We start from the raw sequence: 21,095 nt of genomic DNA, 5'->3' as shown, positions 1-21,095 counted from the left end.
AATTTACCACCACAACCACCTAGGAACAACTACTCCCAAGTGAAGATGGAAATTGCCAACTGACGGGGCCTAGGTTTACGAAGAAATCAATGGCTGCCAATAATTCAATACCAACCTTTGAATACCAATATCCCAAATGCCTAGCTGAGTGTGAAAACGCTCCCATAGAACGAAGTATCCCTATTCAAGGTGCCTGCCACGTAGGACCATGCAGGCGAGATGGAACTATTGACTACCTAATGCACCAGCCAAATCCTCATCCCATCCGGCGGTAAATTCACAGGCCATGTGGAATCGAGGAGAAAGGACCCGAGTGCTCCGACGCAAGGCCATCGGATTTCGTCACGCCCGTCGGCTATAGAGTCCCACATGGTGGAAGACAAGCTTGTGAATCCTTCCATGACAGCAAGCACACATGGCACAATCCAGTCCAATCCAGCGCAGGACCATATCACACTGATCGAAAGCCTCCGGCGGGGTAATGGAACTATGACCACGCCATTCTGGAAGCCCACCTCTCACATATGGGAGGTTAGCGCCGTGCATCTGCAGGAAATCAATAGTTCCTGCAAGGTCTTATCAGGTGGGGGCCAGCTGAAAGTGCACTCTGCACACTTTGGGAGTTTATGGTGCGTGATTTTCGGAGCGAAGTGTCCTGGTAAGCGCATATAGTGTTGGTATGTATGCTTTGGTTAAGTGAATAGGCGAGAAGAGGTTGATTCCCGGTGTCAATGTTGGTGCCCTGGTGACTGCTGGGTATGCTTCTGTTGGAAGGAGTGGTATTGCCGTTGGGTCCGATAAGGCTATCCCATTCACAACCGTTAGTGAGAGTCCACTTCAGCCTTGGGATGGTAATGATGGGGTCCAAAGAGAAAGAAGTGATCCGGACTCTGGCTAGTGATATTAATTGACGCTAAAATAGATCGGTCCACCAGTCAGCTTCCGAAGTTGGCGTGTTCTGTGCTCAACCTGCATAAGGGCTATGCACGAGCCCATCACACGGCACGCCCGGCGCTTAAGGTTATTTATATCGCCCGACCCATTGGGTGCCGCTCCCCCGGATTCAGGTTGGATGGCAATGACTGGCCCTCGTGCTTCACGGAGCCGGGAGATTTACTATCCTTAGAATTCTCAAAATAGACAAAAGAGGGGTTGTTGCAGCACTAATTTGTGGAGCGTTAGTTGAGGGATTTGGCGTCTCTATCGCCGGGCTTCCCCTCCTTTGTTGTTGCACTGGGGACTGATGAAGGATTTAATATCCCACGATCTCCCCAATCCAACGCTCCTTTTGGTCTTCTCCCACGCACAACTTCCAGTAACTGGAGTTGAAGTGTTTCCAACTATCACATCTTCCGTCATTGTTCTGGTCATCTTCTATTGCTGTGATCGTCTTCCACATACCAAAATGGGTGTCATGCGTTTACCTCGCCCAACCGGCGTATATGTGCCGAACTCACCCACACGGAGCCTCAAGGGCGATATGATCTCCTCTCCATTGTCTCCCGAGTTCAACTTTGACTCGGAGACCTTGACACCTTCCATTATTCCCGCCCTTGAATACGTCTCTTCAAAGCTGGAGCAGAGGATGATGCACGTCACTCTCCTTGTTGGTCGTGGGAAGCCCTACCCAACAGGCCAGCCATCCGATCTCATCGTCATCCCCATAACTCCGCTGGATGAGACCGCATGGCGGATCGTGTTCCGCACGGTGGCCAAGGGAGCCAGCAAATTTTCTTTGGGTCCCAGCTGGACCGACGCCCTAAACCGGAGCCAGCACGAGCGTCAGGCCCACGACTATCTGATTCAACAATCCATTATGCAGAATGAAGTGATCTTCAGCCGAGAGGGCCTGACTCTGCTGAACGTGGACCGCATCTATACCCTCAAGCGCCGGTTGTGCATCCTTTCTCATCGGGCAACACCGCCCGAAGCATCTTACATCTCATCCTGCGCGCAACTCCTCTACCGTACCATCAATGACTTCCATGGTCGTCCCTTCAGCAAGGCGTTCTTCCACCGCGTCTATGAGCAGCTAGATGTGCCTGATACGCTGTTAGCACAGGTGGCGGAAGCCTTCCGAAAGCAATACAAGCAGGAAGGTATTATTATCCCACCTCCCGCGAAGGCAGAGATGCCACCACCGCCTGCCAAGACCAATATTCCACCCCGGGCTAAGGTGGAGCGCCCCCGGAAGTCGTCACTACGTACTATTCGGGCAGCTCGTCGCCAGAACCCTCCGCCCACAAGATACAACTTGCCCACTAAACGCGGTCCCAAGACACCACTGTCCGCATCTGATGTGACTCCCATCACTCGAAACGAATGGAACATGCTCCGCACGGACTTTCCTTTGGGCAAGACCACTGTTACCAAGTGGACACCATCACCAACTGTGATGGCTGCTGCGTGAACGACATCATTGGTTGCTTGACACCAGGTCAGGCGAATGTTATACCACCAACACCTCCACCAGCACCACATGATCATGGTCATGATCAAAGGGGTGCCCGAAACCGAGCCATCTGCGCATCAGAGCAGTCTGAAGTGTCCCTGCATCTAAATGGTAAGGACATCTGCACGATCAGTATATTAGTGCCGAACATGAGCTAATCGCCCGTGCAGGACCGTTCTCGGACCGGCAGGGACACTCCACCATTGAGCGGAATTCCGCCAACAGCCATGGCTGGCTGAGTGGAGCTATCCGAGCGATGTCGGCAAACCGGCCAACTAGACAGGCGCAGGGGCCACTCGCAAGGCCGGGTGGATTCTAGAGAAGAGAAACCACCCGCGAGCACGAAAATCGTCGGAAGATTGAATGTGCATTCGCAAACGGATGTGTCGTCTCGACCGATTCTTTCAACGAGGGCGATCAAGTGAACGAATTAGACATTAAAAGTCGGACCTTGAGGGGATCAGACGTGTACAATAGACCTGCATGAAATGAACTGCTCTTTTCACATGATGGGCATTTTCAGTACGTAAAAAGTGAGGGGAAGTTGCATGGGGGAGGAGAAGCTGAAGTCGGAGATGCAGTGACTCAAGTCAGTCAAGTGAGCTGGTCGGCATCCTCCGCCTGTAGATGCTGGCACGTCACGTGGTGGCCGCTTCCAGAGCCGAACAAGACCTGGAGTATCAGGCTCGCATCATTCCAATATGCGTATCGTCTCACTGGGAACCATTAATTGATCTCTTTGGTTTGGTCGTTTGTTCGTTTCCTTCTTTATACGATAGACATAGAAGCGTGTATTGTATGCCAAACTTCTATGAAGAAAGACACCCCGGGCCTCCCCGGTAACACACCAACCGAGCAAGGAACTAAGAGGACCCTGTGGGACTGCAAGGAGATCCACTGCAAGAACTCGCCAAATGGGCTCCTGCAAACTGCATAAGTAATCCTTTTATTCTGGTTTTCAGTTCGTCAACTCGGATCCACTGCTCGGTTGGCATTGATAATTCGACCGTCTAAACCTCTTATAGTTTATCGCATGTGAGCCTTATCAGGTTTTCTTCCCCTCCCGCCGTCCAAGAGCCAAAAAGCCTGGACATTCCCCACGGCACGCCTACCGACGGACGATAAATCTTATCCAGATAAATCATCTCATTCAGCCACTTGATCCTACTTCAACTGCGGACAGTGGGAGGGACCCCCCAGAATCAATTATACTCAAAGCACTTATTGTGGAGTCCCTGTGGCTGTTCCTCGTCAACCATGCGGGACTCGACCCCTCCCAGTCCAAACCCAAGCCATGCCTCGGAGGGAAATGGTCACTCTGACGCGGTACGCAGCAAATGGAATATCAAAAAGTTCGTCAAGCAGGCTGAGCGATCGCATCGTCGGCTGCCAGGACTGAAGAAGGTTCCTCTGCCTGCCATTGCTATTATCCTGTTCATTGCGTTCATCAACGTTGTGGTGTGGATTGCCGCCGCAATTGTATTGGTATGTATATTGCCTTTTTTTGTATTCATCTCGACCGGACATCATCTCCAGACCACGAGCTAACATCTTCCCAGCGTTATTACCCGTATGTGACCTGAATTTCATACCTACGAAGATGGTAGCACCTTTACTAAGTCGCTCCAGGTCCCTGGTGTCTAATGCCGTGCTTTCTTATACACTTGGATTGAGACATGCATTTGATGCGGATCATATTTCGGTTAGTATCCCATCTCCACTTTAGAAAATCAGACCTAACAAGTATCGTATAGGCCATCGATTTGATGACTAGAAGATTATTGGCAACGGGCCAAAAGCCCGTTACCGTAGGCACCTTCTTCTCTCTCGGCCATTCAACGTGAGTTTCTACCCCTCGAGTCGCTCTTCCCTCAGCTAACAAGTATCAGCATTGTTATTATCACGTCCATCGTCGTCGCAGCTACTGCTGCGGCTATTTCATCAAGATTTGACAGTTTTAGCACCATTGGTGGTATCATCGGCACTTCAGTCAGTGCCGCTTTCCTGATCTTGCTGGGTCTTATGAACGCCTACATCCTGTTCAAACTATACAAGCAAATGCAGAAAGTCTTGGATCTGCCCGAAGGCCAAGAAGATGAAGTCTGGAAGATCGAGGGTGGTGGTGTGCTCTTCTCAGTCCTTAAGCGCATGTTCAAGCTCATTGACAGGTAAGAACTCCACTCCAGCTGATGTCGAGTAAAAGTAAGCTCATATCTCATCACGCTCAGACCTTGGAAAATGTATCCGCTTGGAATCTTGTTCGGCCTTGGCTTTGATACCTCATCTGAAATCGCCCTTCTTGGCATCTCGTCGGTCGAGGCTGCCAAGGGCACCAACTTTTGGGTTATCCTGATCTTCCCAGTCCTGTTCACAGGTGAGTTGCTTATCTTGGCACACAAATCCCCTTTAATAAGTTTATCAACCTTGCTAATCCATCCTAGCTGGAATGTGTCTCCTCGACACCACTGACGGAGCCCTAATGCTCTCCCTCTACGTCCAACCATCCGCCAACTTCCTCCCCCCAAAGAGCGACACTTCCTCTGACGCGCCACTCATCGGCGAAGACGCTGAGGTCGAGCCATCCAAGAACCACCGCGACCCAGTAGCATTCCTGTATTACTCTATCGTCCTGACATGCCTAACCGTCATGGTCGCCATCGTCATCGGCGTGATCCAACTACTCACCCTCGTCCTGAACGTTGCCAACCCGACCGGCAAATTCTGGGACGGAGTACAAGTAGCCGGGGACTACTACGACGCCATCGGTGGCGGTATCTGCGGACTCTTCATCATCTGCGGCGGCCTCAGCGTGCTTATTTACAAGCCCTGGAGACGATGGATTGCCCGGAGACACGGGAAAACTATCGTTACTGATGTGGAGGGCTATCGGGATGAACCGACCTCTACGGCTCCTGAGACGCCGATTCTTGATGAGGAGAGGGACGGTGCAACTACCGTCAACTATGGGGCTACCGGCAAGGGTGATACGTCTGTTACGGTCGAACCGGTGGGAGGACCTGCGCGGTGATGCGGATGATGTCAAGTAAGAAGGAAAGAAGAAGTGTTGTCTGTGCTGGGATGGTGTTCGGGGTAGGATGGTGAGGAGATAATGAGATATGAGTATGCGACTGACATGGATTTTAACGATTATATACCGGTCATTTTTACTACACTCTATGTTATGATAGAGACTAAAAGTTATGCAGATTTGATAGCAATTAATATACATCACCAAATGGATCTCAGCAAACAAGTGCAAAGAGCAAGAGCCAATAGAAGAAGATGGACTTGCTGGTGGTGCAAAAGCCTCTTTTTCGTCCCCTTCTCCCTGAAGAATCACTAGTAACTAACATATTCAACTCTCTGTGATTAACATCTAACTACTAGTTATATCTCAAAACTCAGGATCATAAAACCTATAACTCGGACAACCAGTTACGAAACCATTAAAAACCAATGCCAACCTCGTGCAACTCGACCTGTCGGCCCAACTCATTATCCGAACAATGTGGAATTAAGCTCTGACAGCCACAACCCAGAAACATACACCACAACAGCTACCAAAACCCATTCTCGACAGCCATAATCAAAAGCATTCGCATTCGACTTGCCGACCGAACTAGTCACCCCATGAAACCTAAATCTCTATCGACTAGAGCGGTACCAAGATGCCTCCGGGTCACCTAGGCAATCGCCAACAGTGGTCACTGTTCAATATCAGTATTTGTTAAATTCTTATCTGTGACAAAAAGGAAGTAATAGAGTGGAACAATACCAGTCAATCCCCTCGACTTCGTCTCATCCAGCATCATCTTCGCCAGAGTAACCACCGTCTGTTCTTTAGTATCATGAGCCAAGCAAAGATTACCACCATTGTTAAGCTCAGTGACGAATTTCTCATAACTTTGATCAATCAGATCAGGGCTATTGTGGTTATAGTCCTTAGTGTCGATACTAGCTGTGATGACATGGTATTCTAGATCATGCATAACTTGGAGGGTTAAATCGTTGACGTCGAAGTAAGGGGGCCGCATGTAGGTTGGGATATTGCCCATGGTGGCTTGAAGTACGGATTCGAGGCTCGTCATTTCTTGGACGATTTGGTCGTAGCTTAGTGTGGGCAGGCTGGTGTGGGTGTAGCTGTATGATTTGATTGTTAGTTTGTGAGTATGTGGCTTGTTTTAATGTGCTTGGAAGGTATAGTACATACGTATGGGAACCAACTTGATGTCCCTCCTCTCTTATACGCTTGATAATCTGGGGGTTTGCCTCGCTGGCTTCGCCTAGGACGAAAAAGGTGGCTCGGACTTTGTATTCGCTGAGAAGGTCAAGCAGCTGGGGAGTGTATGAGGATGGGCCGTCATCGAAGGTTAGTGCAATGGTGTTGGGGGTGGTGCATCTGGTGATGACTTGTCCGATGGGTATGTCTCTGCTGACGATAGGCGCACTTAATGCGCTGGGGCTGATAGCTGCGAGAGCAATCAATGCGAGGGATTTGAACATTGTTTAGAATAGTTCAGCGATGGAAGCTTATAGTGCTGTCCGAGGCTAGATGTGCTCAGCAAGAGGGGCCGGGTGGGTTTTCAGATGGTATCTGGTCGATGGTAGCAGACGAGAAACTTTGGGGATATCCTCCTGTCTCTTTGCTGGCGACTACGGTATATATCATCCATGGTGAACGGCCTGAGCACTCTACTATTGATAGTGTTATTCTGTTCCTGTCGTTCAAAAGACGGTCCGCTCCTTTCATAGCCCATATTACAATGGGTGTAGTTAGTTGCTCAATCCGTCCAAAGGCGTGGTGTGGCCCAATACACAAATCCCAATGCTTGTCTAGTCATAGGACATCAAGGATCAAACTTTAGAATGGATCCAGGGGTATGGGATGTCAAGCGATGGGTTGGGTAATCACAACAGATTGTTGGACGGCCAACAGAGGGGTTTATTTGTCGCAACCCCTGGCAAAAAGTAAATGAGGCTGACCAGCTGGCGATCAAGTTGAAAAGATAGCCAGGCACGACATATTATGGTCACACAGACACTCCACTCACTGAGGGTTCTAGACTTTGTTGTGGAGTTGGTCAATCAAAGTTGTTGTGTTTTATCGCAATGAAAATACCTACCTCTGCTGTGCCATCGGCGTCTTGGACATCATTTCAATTGTTTGTACAGCAACCGATGATGAGACAAGTCATACACGGACTGAAGCCCAGACACCCCATAGTAAAGATAAACCCCTGTAGTATGCAGCTGATAGGTCTGTGCCTGGTTGGATTCACAAACACGACTGCAGCTCGCCATTATCGTCTGTTGATGGTTCCCCGGGTGCCAGATGGACGCCTCGCTCGCAGATAGTCTAGTAGCGATACCGACAGAACGATACGAGGTTATGAGATCAAATTGGTCTATCATATGTCAGTGAGTAAGCTAGGATTTCTACTGGCATGCAGGTATACAGACAGCATGACTCAAGGGACCTGCGGTCTCACAATGTCACATTAGAAACCTTGTATGATTATCGTGCTGCTTCTCTTGGCGTGGGGGAAAGCTTATGCACAAGGCCGGTCACGCGAACTTGTCTGAAAGTGCGTCTGCAAGATTATAGAGAAGGAAGAGAAGCTATCACATCCGTTGACTGTGTGAAAAGAGACTGAGTTGTGTGTGTGTAGTGACGTCCCAATCGGGCAACCTCGTATTGTGGGCTCCTTTATGCCTCAGGCACCAACTGAATACGAAGGTGACTGACGTCAGCCATCACGACGCAATGTTCGCTTCGCTTTTCTTTCTTCTTTTCGCTCTGGACAATCGTGCATCGACCACAGCAAGCAGAATGCCCCATTTTCTTTGATAACATCCTGGTACTCTCGTATTTATTTCACAAGGACCGATCGGAGTGCCTTTTCGGCTTGAAAGCCGCCGTTTCTACGCAATATCCCAGCCTGTCTTCGGCCACGAGACACATCTAGCGCTGTCGCAAGCTGAACGCCCCGATGATTCCCCATAAAACTACTGTCGCATTTCCAGAAACCTATATATATGATATAATCTGGAAGTGACCTATATAGAGGCTATACATTGTGGCTTCATACACTTCATTTATATAGCAATCCGTTATACTCACCAGAATGAATATATAGCTTGGTCATGTCCGAAACTACAGCAAGCTCTCCTGCACAAGATGACGATGCAGGGGAATCTGGACCCAGCTTCCTAAACTGCCCGCCTATCTTTGTGCTCCCTACCCATCTCAGTCTGGAATCACTTCACGGCATAGAAGATAAACTGGTTACGCGAGAAGCACCTCTGACCTACGACATATCCGAAGCCAGACTGATACTCGGGAGAATCGGACAAGGAAAGCGAGCAGCTTTAGAACTACGATCTCGTGGAATATGGACTGAGCCTATCAGCAAATCCGAGCCTCCAAGGAAGCGGCGTCGTGTCGATGCAGCCGAGTCGAAAAAGCTTGCAGACCAGACCGACATTATCGATCTTAGCACGGAGACAGAAGATGAAGAAGATGGAATGAGAAGTCGGCATGACCCCTCGCGGCATCTCCATCGGACGCAGACTGTCTCACCCGCCGCGGAGTCTCCCATTTCCAACTCGTCTGACGCATCTGCCGTGTCATCCTCCGTTGCACAAGCAGACACCATCAGCGTCGTCAAATTAGACTGGCTGGACCAATGTCTCAAGGCGCAAGAGCTCCTTCCCATCGATCCATATACGATTTACATCGCTCGACGGGCTCCACGCCCCGCAGAGCCCCCAAAACCAGCCCCCTCAGGGAGCGATATCCTCCAACGAGCCAGGCAAGATGCCGCATTACGACCGCCACCGAAGCCACCAACCGTATACCATCATGCGCGTACTCGGGATTCCACTCACAACCCGCCCAAACTATACCGGACCACCACCTCAGAGAACGAGGAAGCAGAATCCCTTCCCCCAGCCCCAGACTGGGTGAAGGAGCACGTCCTCTACGCCTGCCTGCGCTCGGCACCCCTCCACCCCCCAAACGAAGGCTTCATCAACCAGCTCATCAAAATCCGACAAATCCGCGAATTGACCCTTGACGAAATCGGCGTCCGCGCCTACAGCACCTCCATCGCAGCGATAGCAGCCTACCCCCACGAATTCCGCCGCCCTTCCGAAGTCCTCAGCCTCCCCGGCTGCGACACCAAAATCGCCAACCTCTTCTACGAATACCAACAAAGCCCAACCGGCACCCTCGCAGCCGCCACACTCCTAGACACAGACCCGACGCTCCGCATCCTCAACACCTTCTACAACATCTGGGGCGTCGGCGCCAAAACCGCCCGCGAATTCTACTACTACCGCCACTGGTCCGACCTGGACGACCTGATCGAACACGGCTGGAACAGCCTCACGCGCGTCCAACAAATCGGAGTGAAATACTACGACGAATTCCTAACCGGCATCCCCCGCTCGGAAGTCGAACAAATCGCCACAACCGTAAGCCAACACGCCAACCTCGTCCGTCCAACCTCCTTCGACAACGAAGAAAAGGGAATCCAATGCATCATCGTAGGCGGATACCGTCGTGGAAAACCTTTATGTGGCGACGTCGACCTCATCCTCAGCCACCCGGACGAATCCCTAACCAAGAACCTGGTCGTCGACGTAGTCGCCAGCCTCGAATCCTCCGGCTGGATCACCCACACTTTAGCCCTCCACTTAATGACCTCTAACCGCGACCAACAAACCCTCCCTTACCGAGCAAGTAATGCCGACAGCACGGGGAAGAACTTTGATACTTTAGATAAAGCCCTCGTCGTATGGCAGGATCCTCACTTCGACGACCACCACAATCACCAATCGGAAAATCCAGAAGAAGAGCACTACACAAGAAGTAAACGGAACCCCAACCCCCACCGCAGAGTAGACATCATCATCTCCCCCTGGCGTACAGTCGGGTGTGCCGTGCTCGGCTGGTCAGGGGATAAGACCTTCGAGCGGGATCTACGACGGTATGTGAAGAAGGCGCATGGATGGAAGTTTGATTCGAGTGGGGTTAGGGAGCGGACGTCGGGTGGGCAGGTTGTTGATCTTGAAGCCGATGGGGAGACCTGGGAGGAGAGGGAGAGGTTGGTGATGGAAGGGTTGGGGGTTGGGTGGAGGGATCCGGAGGAGAGGTGTACGAGGTGATTCTACTTTATTATATTTCTTCTGTGTTTTGTCTTTACCTTTTGTAGACGCTGTGTTTGTTGTTTTTCTGGCTTTTTCACGTGCCGGTTTGATCAGGTGGTTTAATCAACCAGTGAGAAATTGTGTATGATCAAGTAATGTGTGAGATTGGACCGTGAGGTCACCTACTAGTTGCTAGTTAGTATGTAGCTGGAGATCCGTTGGGCCGGCCGACTATCTACATACTAATGAGAAGCTGGAGAATAAGATGTGAAATATAAGAAGAGGAATGGAGAAGACACGAATATAACCACCAGCATTGATTCACGCTGTCTCATTCAAAGGTTAGGTAGGTAAGATGAGAGACAGGAAGGACACATAACGGACCAAGCCAGTTCCATCCATTCCAAGAGGGGTAAAAAAAGACTTCATTTCATCGCCAGAAAATGCAACTAGTACATGGAGACTCATGCAATGAGACGAGACGGGGACAATTCGAAGAAAAGAATTACAGAGAAGCGAAAGAAAGGAAGAAAATACAACAAGGAGCAGCAAAGGTAGAAAAGCTTTCCATCGATCAATCAATCAGGTTAAGTCAATCAAGTCATCAATTACACCAGAGCCCTGGAGCTGGTCATTTCACCATAGCGTCCTCTGCCCCGGGTAGTATCGTAAGCATTCACCACTCTCATCTGTCCACCTTCGTCGGCCTGACTGAATGCGTAGCCGCGCTGTTTCCGCATACGTTGGACTTGACGGACTTTGCGGATCGCCTTCTGGAACTGTTCCATGCGTGGGCGGTAGTCCTGGACGTTGTATTTCTGGATTTCTTGCACGTGGTGGTAGTGTTGTGGGTAGTACATGCGCTTGGCGTACTTCCAGGCGTAGTCACGGAGTAGGCAGATACAGGGGAGGATGACAGCCATGAGGTAGAAAATCGGGTCTTTGAAGAGACGAGGGATCGTGCCGTAGTACTCTTGTGAGAAGCCGATGGCGGGTGCTGCGTAGCCGTACGCCGGGAGGAAGATGAGCCAGAGCAGCATCGAGCCTGGAATGGCGATGAACGTGTATTTGGTCCAGATGTTGGTGATCAAGGCTGCTTTGCCGAGCACCGTGGCTAGCGCCGCAGTGTAGGTTGCCTCAGCCCAGACCCAGTGACCGGATGTTTTACCGTCCCCTGTGGGCCCGTCCCAGAGGAAGAATAGTTCCGAGACGACGTAGAGCAGGAGAGAGTGGTAGAACCCGTTTGCAACCCACGACCAAAAACTGTGTCTCCTGAAGAACGTACCCTTCTGCCCGAGTTGGTACAGCTGAGGATAGCGGTCCAACAGTCGAGCGGAGATGTATTGATCACAGATACCCATTGCGAACGGAGGAAGCACGGTGAAGAACACGTTGTAGAATGACAACGTCCAAGATTCGTAAATGACCTCACCCGAGAAAGCGTTTTGGAAGGAATACTAGGTAGGCTGTCAGTAGCAGTACGAAGATGGCGAGCAGTGTCGCTCAAATTGAGGTTAACTCACCCAGAATTGAGTCATATAGAGAGCAATGTTCTTGTAGAATGAGTACAGAATGACACGACTGATTCGGTGGTAATTCCAGGCACCATGGACGAGCAGAAGCTTGCGCAGGTACCGAAATTGCGCAATAGCAACATCCGCAGAACGAGCAGCTTGTAGACCTTCGACACCGCTGATACCAACACCAACGTGAGCGGCTTGGATCATAGACACGTCGTTTGCACCATCTCCAATAGCGAGAAGGAGAGACTTAAGATGGCGTTTGACAAGCTTGACAACGAGGGCCTTCTGAAGGGGAGAAACACGGCTGCAGAATACATTAGCCCAGACCATTTACTAACAACAAGGTTACTTACCAGCAGACCACAGCTTTGCACATGACAGCTAGGTCCAGGAACAGCTTCTCCATATCCTTCTCAAGGGCAAATGTCAATGATCGACCATCAATAATCAGAGCCAGCGCCTCAATTTCACCAGAGGCGCCCTGGCTTTGAACAGCCTGGAGCTTTTTGGTTAAATTGTCTCGAGTGGCCTCAGCGCTCTCCTCATTGATAATCAACAACGTCATATCCTCCGAAATAAGCTTGCACGACATTCCGATGTTGATGGCGGTTTCTTGTCTGTCACCAGTCAAGACCCAGATCTTGATTCCTGCTGTCTGGAGGGTATGGATAGTGTCCGGAACACCATCCTGCAGACGATCCTCAATGGCCGTGGCTCCCAGAAGATAAAAGTCCTTCTCAATCAGCTCTGCGGCCTTATCCAGTTCGTCCGCACGGTTTCCTCCAACTGTTGTCGCAGCCTTGTCATAAATGTGGTACCATTGCTGGAATTCGTCTTCGGGAATTTCACGCATAGCCAAGCAAAGAGTTCGGAGACCATCTGATGCGTAGTCTTCCAGATGCTGCAAGGTTGCTTCAACCATCGGGTTGTCGGGATGCAGGCGTTCAAGGATAACAGTATCCGCACCCTTCGTATAGATGCGGATTTTTCCATCAGGGCAGCGAAAGATTGTCGACATGCGCTTTCTCGTAGAATTGAATTCGCAGACCGCCAAAAGTTCATATTCGTAATCCTGGTTGTCAAAAGTGAAGATCACTGACCGGGGCTTGCGATTGGAGAAGGCATAGCCCAAGGTGGCAGCACCTTCGACAAGAGCACCTTCATCAGGAGACGCGGCTTGATATTTGATCTTCCCAGGCTCTTTCTCAGATCTCTCCGGAATGACCGTGTGACAAGTAGCAAGCAAAGTGAGGAAATGATGTATAGCATCCTTCGTAGGGTGAGAGCGTAGGTTCTCCCTCAACTTCTTGAAGGTATGGACTCCGACTTCCATTCCGTCCTCAACGGTGGCTTGCCGGTCCTCGGGAACATCGTCACCATACTGAATGCCCGAGATCGTGCATTGCTTGAACTCCATCATGTTGCAAGTAAGTGTACCGGTTTTATCGGAGAAGATGTATTCTATCTGACCCAACTCTTCAACCAAAGAGGATGTCCTGCACGTTGCCGGGGTATCTGTCTTGTCATAGTAGATATCAAGATCGGAGTTGATCAAGAAGGCCTGGGCGTACTTGACGATTTCAATCGTCACGAAAAGCGAGATAGGGACAAGATTCGAATAGAGGACCCAATACGTAAAGATATCAAGGACGAACTGTTTGACCGGATTTGTACTGCCGTAGTCCAGATACGTGAGCTTACTAGCCTCAGTTTGGCGAATAATCAAGTCACCAACGGAACTGATGACACTGAGCGAAACCAGAATGCCAACCAACATGAGAATTTGAACATTCACCATGCGTTCTACAGCAGTGCGTTTGATCGGAGTGGCTGTCGCGTTTCGCATCAGCTTCGATTCGTGACCCGTGAAAACGACGATGCCATGAACCCACGGAGTGTTCCGGAGGGTGGCGCCTCGTAGGAGAAGCTGGTCCGGTGCCAACGGCAGTTCCTTTTCACCTCCACCGGCGTGCATTGTCAAAGTTGCTTCGTAGGTGTACAGGCTGCTGTTTGGCTGCTCGGACCGGACTCGTCCACTCAAGCGACTGAGATCGGCGGGGCTGACCAAATGCGCGGTTTCCGGAATCGCCTGCTTAATCTTCAAATTGGTTTCGCCGTCCAGATTAGCTGTCTCGATGTAACACAAGCCCTCAGGCTCCGAAGACGCCAGTAAAACCAAGTCTGCCGGGAAGGGTTGTTCGGACTCGACCCGGACAATATCTCCCACAGCCACATCGATCCATTTCGTCTCATGGAACTGTGAGCCCTTCAGAACCTGCGTCTTAGAATTGTTCAGTCCTTTATCGGACATCCTCCGCTTGTAGTCCTCAACCAACTCCTTGATGGCCGATACCGCTAACACAATACACAGCGGGGCAATAGTAGTATATCTGTTCGTCGGAGACACGTTCGGAATCTGCTGGAGCACGGCGGTGAAGAGGAAGAACAGATTGGCGTATTTCGAGAATTGTTCGTAGAGGAACTTCGGGATAAAAGTGATGATATTATACTTGGCCGTTGAAACGTGATTGTCGACGTATTTGTGCGTAGCATTGGCAGGCGGGTTGTTCAGCACGATCATGCGAGGACCCAGCGTAGACGGGTCGACCTTTCTGCGCCCAAATCCAAACTTGAAATCCGACTTCTTGGATGCCTTGCGAGCACCGGCGGCGGCGCCTTCGTCCGGGTCGGCACTGTCCACCCGCGCAGCTCTGGCTCCAGATTCCGTCAGGGGCAGATCCATCTCCGAGTACTCAGCACCCATGCCCAGCATGTGTTTCGCTCTGCCCATCAACCCACCGCCCAGACCCAGTATACTGTTCCGGTCCTTTGCCTGCCGAACACGGCTATCGGGTTGCAAGTGGTTATCATCTTGGTAGTCCAGATCGTAGTATCCGTGCATCGACCGGTCATCGTCGAATTCGTCGAGGGAATAGCGGTGGTAGTTGCTTAACCCGGAGGTTTGCGAGTAGGTGCGGGACATGTCGGCACCAGAGTAGGGATCAGTCATGTATACCCCCGCTTGGGTCGGGGGATGCGCGGGCATCGCATGAGCACCGGACTGCGGCGGCACCTGTCCGCCGACGAACTGGTCGTAGGAAACCGAGGGACGCGGGTGAGGAGTCTCGGAGTCGTCAATGTCGTATTGTCGCAACAAGTGGTCATCGTTGACCGGGGGGCGTTGTCCCGAGTTGTACATGGGAGCCGACTCATCCAGCAGCAGTTCATCATTGTGGCCAGCGGCTGGATGAGGGCCGGGGGGCCTACCGCTGGCCATGACGCTGAGGGCGGACAAACAGGTGCCCCTGGAGCATTGATTGGCCGGGACGAGACGGGAGAGAGGGACACAGAGGACAGTGGATTCGTAACGCGATCGGAGCACGAGGAGGAATCAGTCGGATCCCTTGAGAGTTCGATTGTAAGCGACGAGGAGAAGGTGCAAACGTTGGGATGGGGTGGTGAGGAGAAATTCTGACTGCCTGGAGGTTAAGCCAGATGCCGCGCAAAGGCGTCGAGGCTAATCAGAGTTAGCGTTGGATCACCGCCAGTGGCTGGGCCGGGACACGATTCTTTGTGTCTTGTCCGATCCATACCCCGTTGAGACAGGTGGGTTTTTGCCCGCCAGAATGGAATGAGTGTGGTACGGAGTAGATAGCTGGTGCCCACCCTCTGAAACAGTTTCAGATTAATATAGCAATTAGCGAGATCAACCACAAGAGCCGACTATTCCCACAGCTAAAGAGAGAGCTTCTTTTCGGCAGTTGGTCGTTCAGTCCATCGCAAGGGAAATGGCCCGTCACGGGGCTGCCCGATCGGGTTAGTGATCCCGAAGAGGGAATGGTGGCATGATGTATTGTTGTAATACCGTTACACTGTTATTGATACCTGAGGCATTTACAATGTCCCTCGACGAAGTACTCCATCCTACGAATTTCATACGAAGAATTATCTTTAGTACTATGCACGATATGAAGAGAATCTGACATTCACCTCAATTGTCTGTCATGGCTTGGCTCATCTGCAAGTCAGTTTGGCAAGTTGCAAGTCCCACCCCACAACGAAGGCATTCAAAGCTGCGCCACGATCCCGGTAAGCAGCGCACGCCTATTATTAGATGCTGTCCTCGGGTTGATCTTGTTATCGTGCCCATGGTTCGTCCTTCACTAATTACGGGTGAACGCATCCTATGGTGCTTTTTTGATCACTTGTCTGGTGTGAGATGGTGGTTCTCTATGTATACTATTCATGATGCCATCATATATGTACATTATCATGAGTCTATGACTATGTGATTGGCACATCACTGGGATGCAAATGAGTACCTACTAGCTTTGGCTTCTAGGAAATCTTTTCATTCATAACTGCATTCTGAAAGATATAGCTACCGAAGCATCTATACCAGTTTCTCTCCAAACAGAAAAGGCAAGTATGGAGACACAGAAAATCAGTCTCACCCCTAAGGTCCCGATGCCCCATTACATAAAGAGCTTGTGACGAGTACGGACTACAGTTTCATGCGGTTGGGCTTGCTATACTCGCAGACCTCGAGGCTGCCAATAGTCCCTAAGTCGAGATGTTCGCCTGTTCTGGCACAGCTGCGGCTATCATGTCAATCAAATTGAACGAGAGTCGAGGGATGAGCGTGCACGCGTCACACTTCCGATCACTTGCAAGATTGCGAGTTTGTTATATTTTGCCGTTTCTATCATGGGATTACCTCTGCCACATCGGCCGAGGCCCGTGTTGGGCCCGGTAGAGAGCTGGTTAGCGGGAGAGCTTGGAGCTCATGCATTCAACCACCGCCTTGTCTACCTTTCTGTAATATATAATAGCCGACAATTGCTTATGTAGAATTGCTAGAAAACTCAACTGGACTTGAATGCCCACAACAATTCGATAATTACATCTAACGGCGTTGGAATGCAAGCTGCAAAGGAGGCAGACTCGTGGTAAAAGTATCCAGTGCTTTCGTTTCAAAAGCCTCTCCCGTCTCGCCAGGCGCAAACGAGAAGTTGTACTGCTGGGCTATGGTCGATATGCTGGTCCGTAGACTAATCAGGGCCAGGTTCTTCCCAGGACAGATGTATGGGCCTATTTAGAATGTTAATATGGGTAAGCTCAATCGATATTAATAGGGAAAGCTATCACCTACCGGTCAGGAACGGGAGGAAGGGGGCACCATCGGTGTTCATCGCGTGTTTCTTCTCACCCCAACGCTCTGGAATGAATTCCTTAGCATCCTCGTAGTATCGTTCATGAGTTTGGATCAACTGCATAGGCACAAAGGCAATGACGTCTCCTGGAATATGGACTTCATCGACTTGAAGTCCTTCGGCTGGCGTGACACGATAGCCTCCGGTCATTACGGCAGGACGCAGACGAAGGGTTTCATTGATAATGTCATCAATGAACGTGATATCCTTGACCTTTTCATAACTCCAGTCATTTGCCCCACCCGGCATAGCCTCGTCCAGTTTCCGCTGGAGCTTAGCCAGCACCGATTGGTGCTTAGCCAGGTAGTAAAGGACGGTCGCCAAGGTGGTGGCTGTGGTCTCACTCCCCGCAATTATAATTGCGCGTGAGTCCTCATGCAGTGCCAGACGAGAAGGAGCAGCAGAATCACTTTGCTCCACGTATGCTTTGAGGAGCCACGAAACAACATCTTCAGGATAGGCGTTGGCATCCCAAGTCTATTATAATATCATGAGAGGCTTTCTATTAAAGTTTCACGACGAGGATTGCATACCTTCCGCTTCCTTTCAATTTCATCAGCACACCACTTGAAAAAGCTCGAGTAACTGGAAACGGCTCCAGGGGTACGGCAGAGTAAATATAGGAACCATGGGACCTGCAATAGAACAGCACCCACAGCCATATGGTCATGGACACTTTTGATCGCTGGATGTTCTACCCCAGTATCCAGGTTATGGAAATCTTTGCCAAACCCGATGTCTCCCATGATATCAAAGCTAAGAAACATCGTCCAAGCCGTCACATCAATGGCCTGACCCAGGTTCTTAGCTACATGGGAGGCTAGTAAATCCACCTTGCTTTTGACTCGGGGCTCATAGATTCCCAGAGCTGAAGGACATTGCAAGATTAGTCACGGGGTTGATGGCCAAGACAATAAATATGAGAGCCTTTCTGGGCTAACATACCTTTGATGTTGAAGCCCCTGTCCCACGCCTTTCTCCGCCTTCGGTGATCCTCATGGTCACGAGTGTGATGCACGGAGCAGTACTTGGGATTCGTTGACACATGGGCATACCATGTTGACTTGCTACATTTGGACTGTGGCCCAAAGAGCAAAGGTATGGCGGACTTTCGCACAATGCAGACCTCACGTGGACCTATAAAGACGAAATAGATTACAACTTAATCGATAATATAGATGACGAATAGACGGCACATAAATACCGGTTCGAATAAAGTCCCCATATTCACGGTGAAGTTTTGCGATCTCCTCATGGTATTGGAGATCTTTGCCTGCCAAGTAGGCATTATAGAAGCGGGATAGCTTGGCACCCACTGGACCTGGAAAGCGACGCAGGCGATGGAAAAACAACCGATAAACACCAATACTGAAGATAAGACCTGTGTTGAATGCGACTGAGATGCATATTACTCTAAGAACAGCTTGAGCGACCGACAACTGCGTCAAGGCCAAGCATGCATATGTTGTAGATAGTACGGCGACCGCATAGAGTGAAAGCAAGACTAAGAGATAGTTCTCGACCGGAAAACTCGTGCGAAAGAGACTGACGTGCGCAAGCAGCCCAAACCCCGCAGCAGAAGCTGCCAGACTGAGCAGATCCGATTCCAACACCGCACGAATGTCTGCCAACGGGAGAGCAGATGAGAAGTTATGCATTATGCTCATAAGATACTTGAATATCGAATATCGGAAAGACTCAGATTGTCAGAAATGAAACGGAGAAAGGTGGCGCTGCTTTATAGTATTTAAAGAAGGACGGAGCCATGGATGCTGACGTGCTGGCATGTCTGTTTGCGGCCGACGCGCCGTCAGCCGATCGACAAAACTAATGCTAGTGGTTATCTCCAAAGCTGTGCTGGCATTAAGACATGTTAATGCTTAATTCGACGTGTACAACAGTGACAAAGTTTGTCATATTCAACCATAATCTGCTCCTACGTAATAGACAATTAAGCTGGACGCCTGATGCGATAATACGATGTAGATCGTTGAAAGTCACGATAAGCATAGGTTTGTTCCTCGCTTATACATGATATACTCTACTTTGTCTCTCTTCGAGCCAAATGTATAGCAGAAACTAAACATATTCAACTAGTTCTGGATACTCAAAAGTATATATCACATTGTAGATGCAACTTTCCAGATATGGAGCCACGTGATCGCACTATCAACAACCTGAGTCCATATGAAATCATGCCATCCCATTCCGAACCATTTTATCAGTTAGATCACTGATTAATATGGTTGAGCTCTATACTACCGTGTAATACCTGCTTCCCATGGCTGCAGTGTCAGTATTCCTTCAGCGAAACAACGTCGCCTCCGCTGCGTCTCGCTCGCGGCGGGTGAGCCTTTGCAGTGCAGTTCTATACCAGATAAGAGGAAGAAGCGAAATAAAAAAAGAAAAAACTAGCACTCAGAAGTATTTTTGATCATATTCTGTGTGTTGGTTCTAAGTACAAGATCATTTGATTTAAAGCAAGTGAAAAAATAGGAGTGACTAGGTTCGTTTCATGAAGGGAAGGAGCGAACGCTGCAGCCTCTCTCACGTACCGAGCGAAGCGGGATTCCACAGTAACTCGCTCGCTTTATGCACCGCCTCCAATTGTATGCTTGCACGGGGTACTGGAAATACAATCACTAATACCCCTTGTGTATTTCCTTAGATGTCCGTCGTTTCGCATGCAGACAAACTATAAAGAGTAGCCGTCACTTAAATGTCCAATACCTTGTCGTTCACTTTCTTTTCCTATACCCGATCCCGATGCAAAATTCCTGATCGAGTTAGAAAGCTTCCTACCGTACCTCTTTCGCTTTTAGGATGATGTGGCCACTCGACTATGGTCTAGAGTCCCTATACCAAAGACTGTAATCCACAATGCCCGACACTGTGCGTTGTTTGTCACGGAATTCAACCACTGTCTCCAGCTTCCTCTCACACTGCAGAGACACAATCTAGGCGCCCCCTCGATATTATTCCAGTTCCAAGAAGACCACAGTACATTCAGCCTTGCATAGATTCAATCCTGCATCTCATTGCAGCTTCGTTCTTGGAGATTTCGATAGTAAATTGTTAGTAATGTATAATTTAGCGTACTATAGGCATCGCATCAACAGAGCTGCGTGAAGCATTCAGTATAGTTGAATGTAAGTCTCGGATATACTGATGTATACGCTATATAAAATGATATATGCTATAAATATGATATTAGAAGCGTCTTTAGATTGTCGAGGAAGGTAGATGTACTTTCTGTTTTATTCATCTCGTAATGTCCAAATTGTCTGGTGGCATATCATACGACCTGTATGACTGTGAAAAGCAAGGCAGCTTTCACTAGTATGGTCTGTGAGGACTGGAAAAAGCTTCCATGCTTTTTCCGTGCATATCTTGCCAGTCAATAAATTCGTTATCTGCCTGGAGTATACCATCTTAGCATCTTGAAGGATGACTCAATGTATAACGGATTGCTTAGATTAGAGAAGCTTCCTGATAGAATTTTGTTATCGTTAATGATCTATATTTTTTAGAAGACGAGTATCTAAGTTTGGTATGAGATAATATGCTGCGGTTGGGGTAGATAGTAGATGATGAAAGGGGAGAAGAAGGAAGAGGAAAGGAAAGGTTGGGAGTAGGATTTATATAGAGACATCCAGTATTCACACAGCAGAAGGTAGCAGTAAATGTTGGACAGTCTGTGAAAGAACAATTATATCTTCACTCTACCAGATATCTATGCAATTGAATCAATTCAAT

The 21,095-nt window shown here is 49.6% G+C and overlaps 7 protein-coding genes across 7 annotated transcripts; 4 read left to right on the top strand and 3 right to left on the bottom strand.

Moving 5' to 3' along the window:
- Window positions 1–89: 89 nt before the first annotated feature.
- ASPBRDRAFT_34218 (uncharacterized protein) lies at window positions 90–898 on the top strand (the record flags this gene model as incomplete). Its single annotated transcript, XM_067623205.1, has 3 exons — window positions 90–148; window positions 249–658; window positions 705–898. The coding sequence occupies 3 exons, from the start codon at window positions 90–92 to the stop codon at window positions 896–898; spliced, it is 663 nt and encodes a 220-aa protein (XP_067474611.1).
- A 507-nt stretch (window positions 899–1,405) lies between these two features.
- On the top strand, window positions 1,406–2,410 carry ASPBRDRAFT_34217 (uncharacterized protein; the record flags this gene model as incomplete). The annotated part of the gene is made up of 1 exon (XM_067623204.1): window positions 1,406–2,410. One exon carries the CDS (start codon window positions 1,406–1,408, stop codon window positions 2,408–2,410), a length of 1,005 nt encoding a protein of 334 aa, XP_067474610.1.
- A 1,299-nt stretch (window positions 2,411–3,709) lies between these two features.
- Window positions 3,710–5,480, top strand: ASPBRDRAFT_200079 (HoxN/HupN/NixA family nickel/cobalt transporter; the record flags this gene model as incomplete). Its single annotated transcript, XM_067621393.1, has 7 exons — window positions 3,710–3,937; window positions 4,012–4,022; window positions 4,082–4,154; window positions 4,207–4,292; window positions 4,342–4,620; window positions 4,681–4,826; window positions 4,894–5,480. 7 exons carry the CDS (start codon window positions 3,710–3,712, stop codon window positions 5,478–5,480), a joined length of 1,410 nt encoding a protein of 469 aa, XP_067474609.1.
- Window positions 5,481–6,097: 617 nt separating this feature from the next.
- Window positions 6,098–6,955, bottom strand: ASPBRDRAFT_135954 (chitin deacetylase; the record flags this gene model as incomplete). The annotated part of the gene is made up of 3 exons (XM_067618748.1): window positions 6,098–6,159; window positions 6,228–6,592; window positions 6,663–6,955. The coding sequence occupies 3 exons, from the start codon at window positions 6,953–6,955 to the stop codon at window positions 6,098–6,100; spliced, it is 720 nt and encodes a 239-aa protein (XP_067474608.1).
- Window positions 6,956–8,258: 1,303 nt separating this feature from the next.
- ASPBRDRAFT_47904 (type-X family DNA polymerase) lies at window positions 8,259–10,878 on the top strand. Its single transcript, XM_067625978.1, has one exon. The coding sequence runs from the start codon at window positions 8,597–8,599 to the stop codon at window positions 10,619–10,621; it is 2,025 nt and encodes a 674-aa protein (XP_067474607.1). The 5' UTR covers window positions 8,259–8,596; the 3' UTR covers window positions 10,622–10,878.
- Window positions 10,879–11,211: 333 nt separating this feature from the next.
- Window positions 11,212–15,403, bottom strand: ASPBRDRAFT_200076 (aminophospholipid-translocating P4-type ATPase DRS2; the record flags this gene model as incomplete). Its single annotated transcript, XM_067621392.1, has 3 exons — window positions 11,212–12,060; window positions 12,127–12,430; window positions 12,480–15,403. The coding sequence occupies 3 exons, from the start codon at window positions 15,401–15,403 to the stop codon at window positions 11,212–11,214; spliced, it is 4,077 nt and encodes a 1,358-aa protein (XP_067474606.1).
- A 1,629-nt stretch (window positions 15,404–17,032) lies between these two features.
- Window positions 17,033–18,997, bottom strand: ASPBRDRAFT_200075 (cytochrome P450; the record flags this gene model as incomplete). The annotated part of the gene is made up of 5 exons (XM_067621391.1): window positions 17,033–17,217; window positions 17,279–17,816; window positions 17,873–18,207; window positions 18,285–18,476; window positions 18,544–18,997. 5 exons carry the CDS (start codon window positions 18,995–18,997, stop codon window positions 17,033–17,035), a joined length of 1,704 nt encoding a protein of 567 aa, XP_067474605.1.
- Between the last annotated feature and the right edge of the window lie 2,098 nt (window positions 18,998–21,095).

Source organism: Aspergillus brasiliensis (genome assembly GCF_001889945.1).
Source record: "Aspergillus brasiliensis CBS 101740 unplaced genomic scaffold ASPBRscaffold_16, whole genome shotgun sequence".
Taxonomy (NCBI): domain Eukaryota; kingdom Fungi; phylum Ascomycota; class Eurotiomycetes; order Eurotiales; family Aspergillaceae; genus Aspergillus; species Aspergillus brasiliensis.
This window is presented reverse-complemented; position numbering and strand designations above follow the sequence as displayed.

Coding starts and splice junctions, on each gene's coding strand:
- ASPBRDRAFT_47904 (XM_067625978.1), top strand. CDS start 8,597: ATGTCCGAAACTACAGCAAGCTCTCCTGCACAAGATGACGATGCAGGG.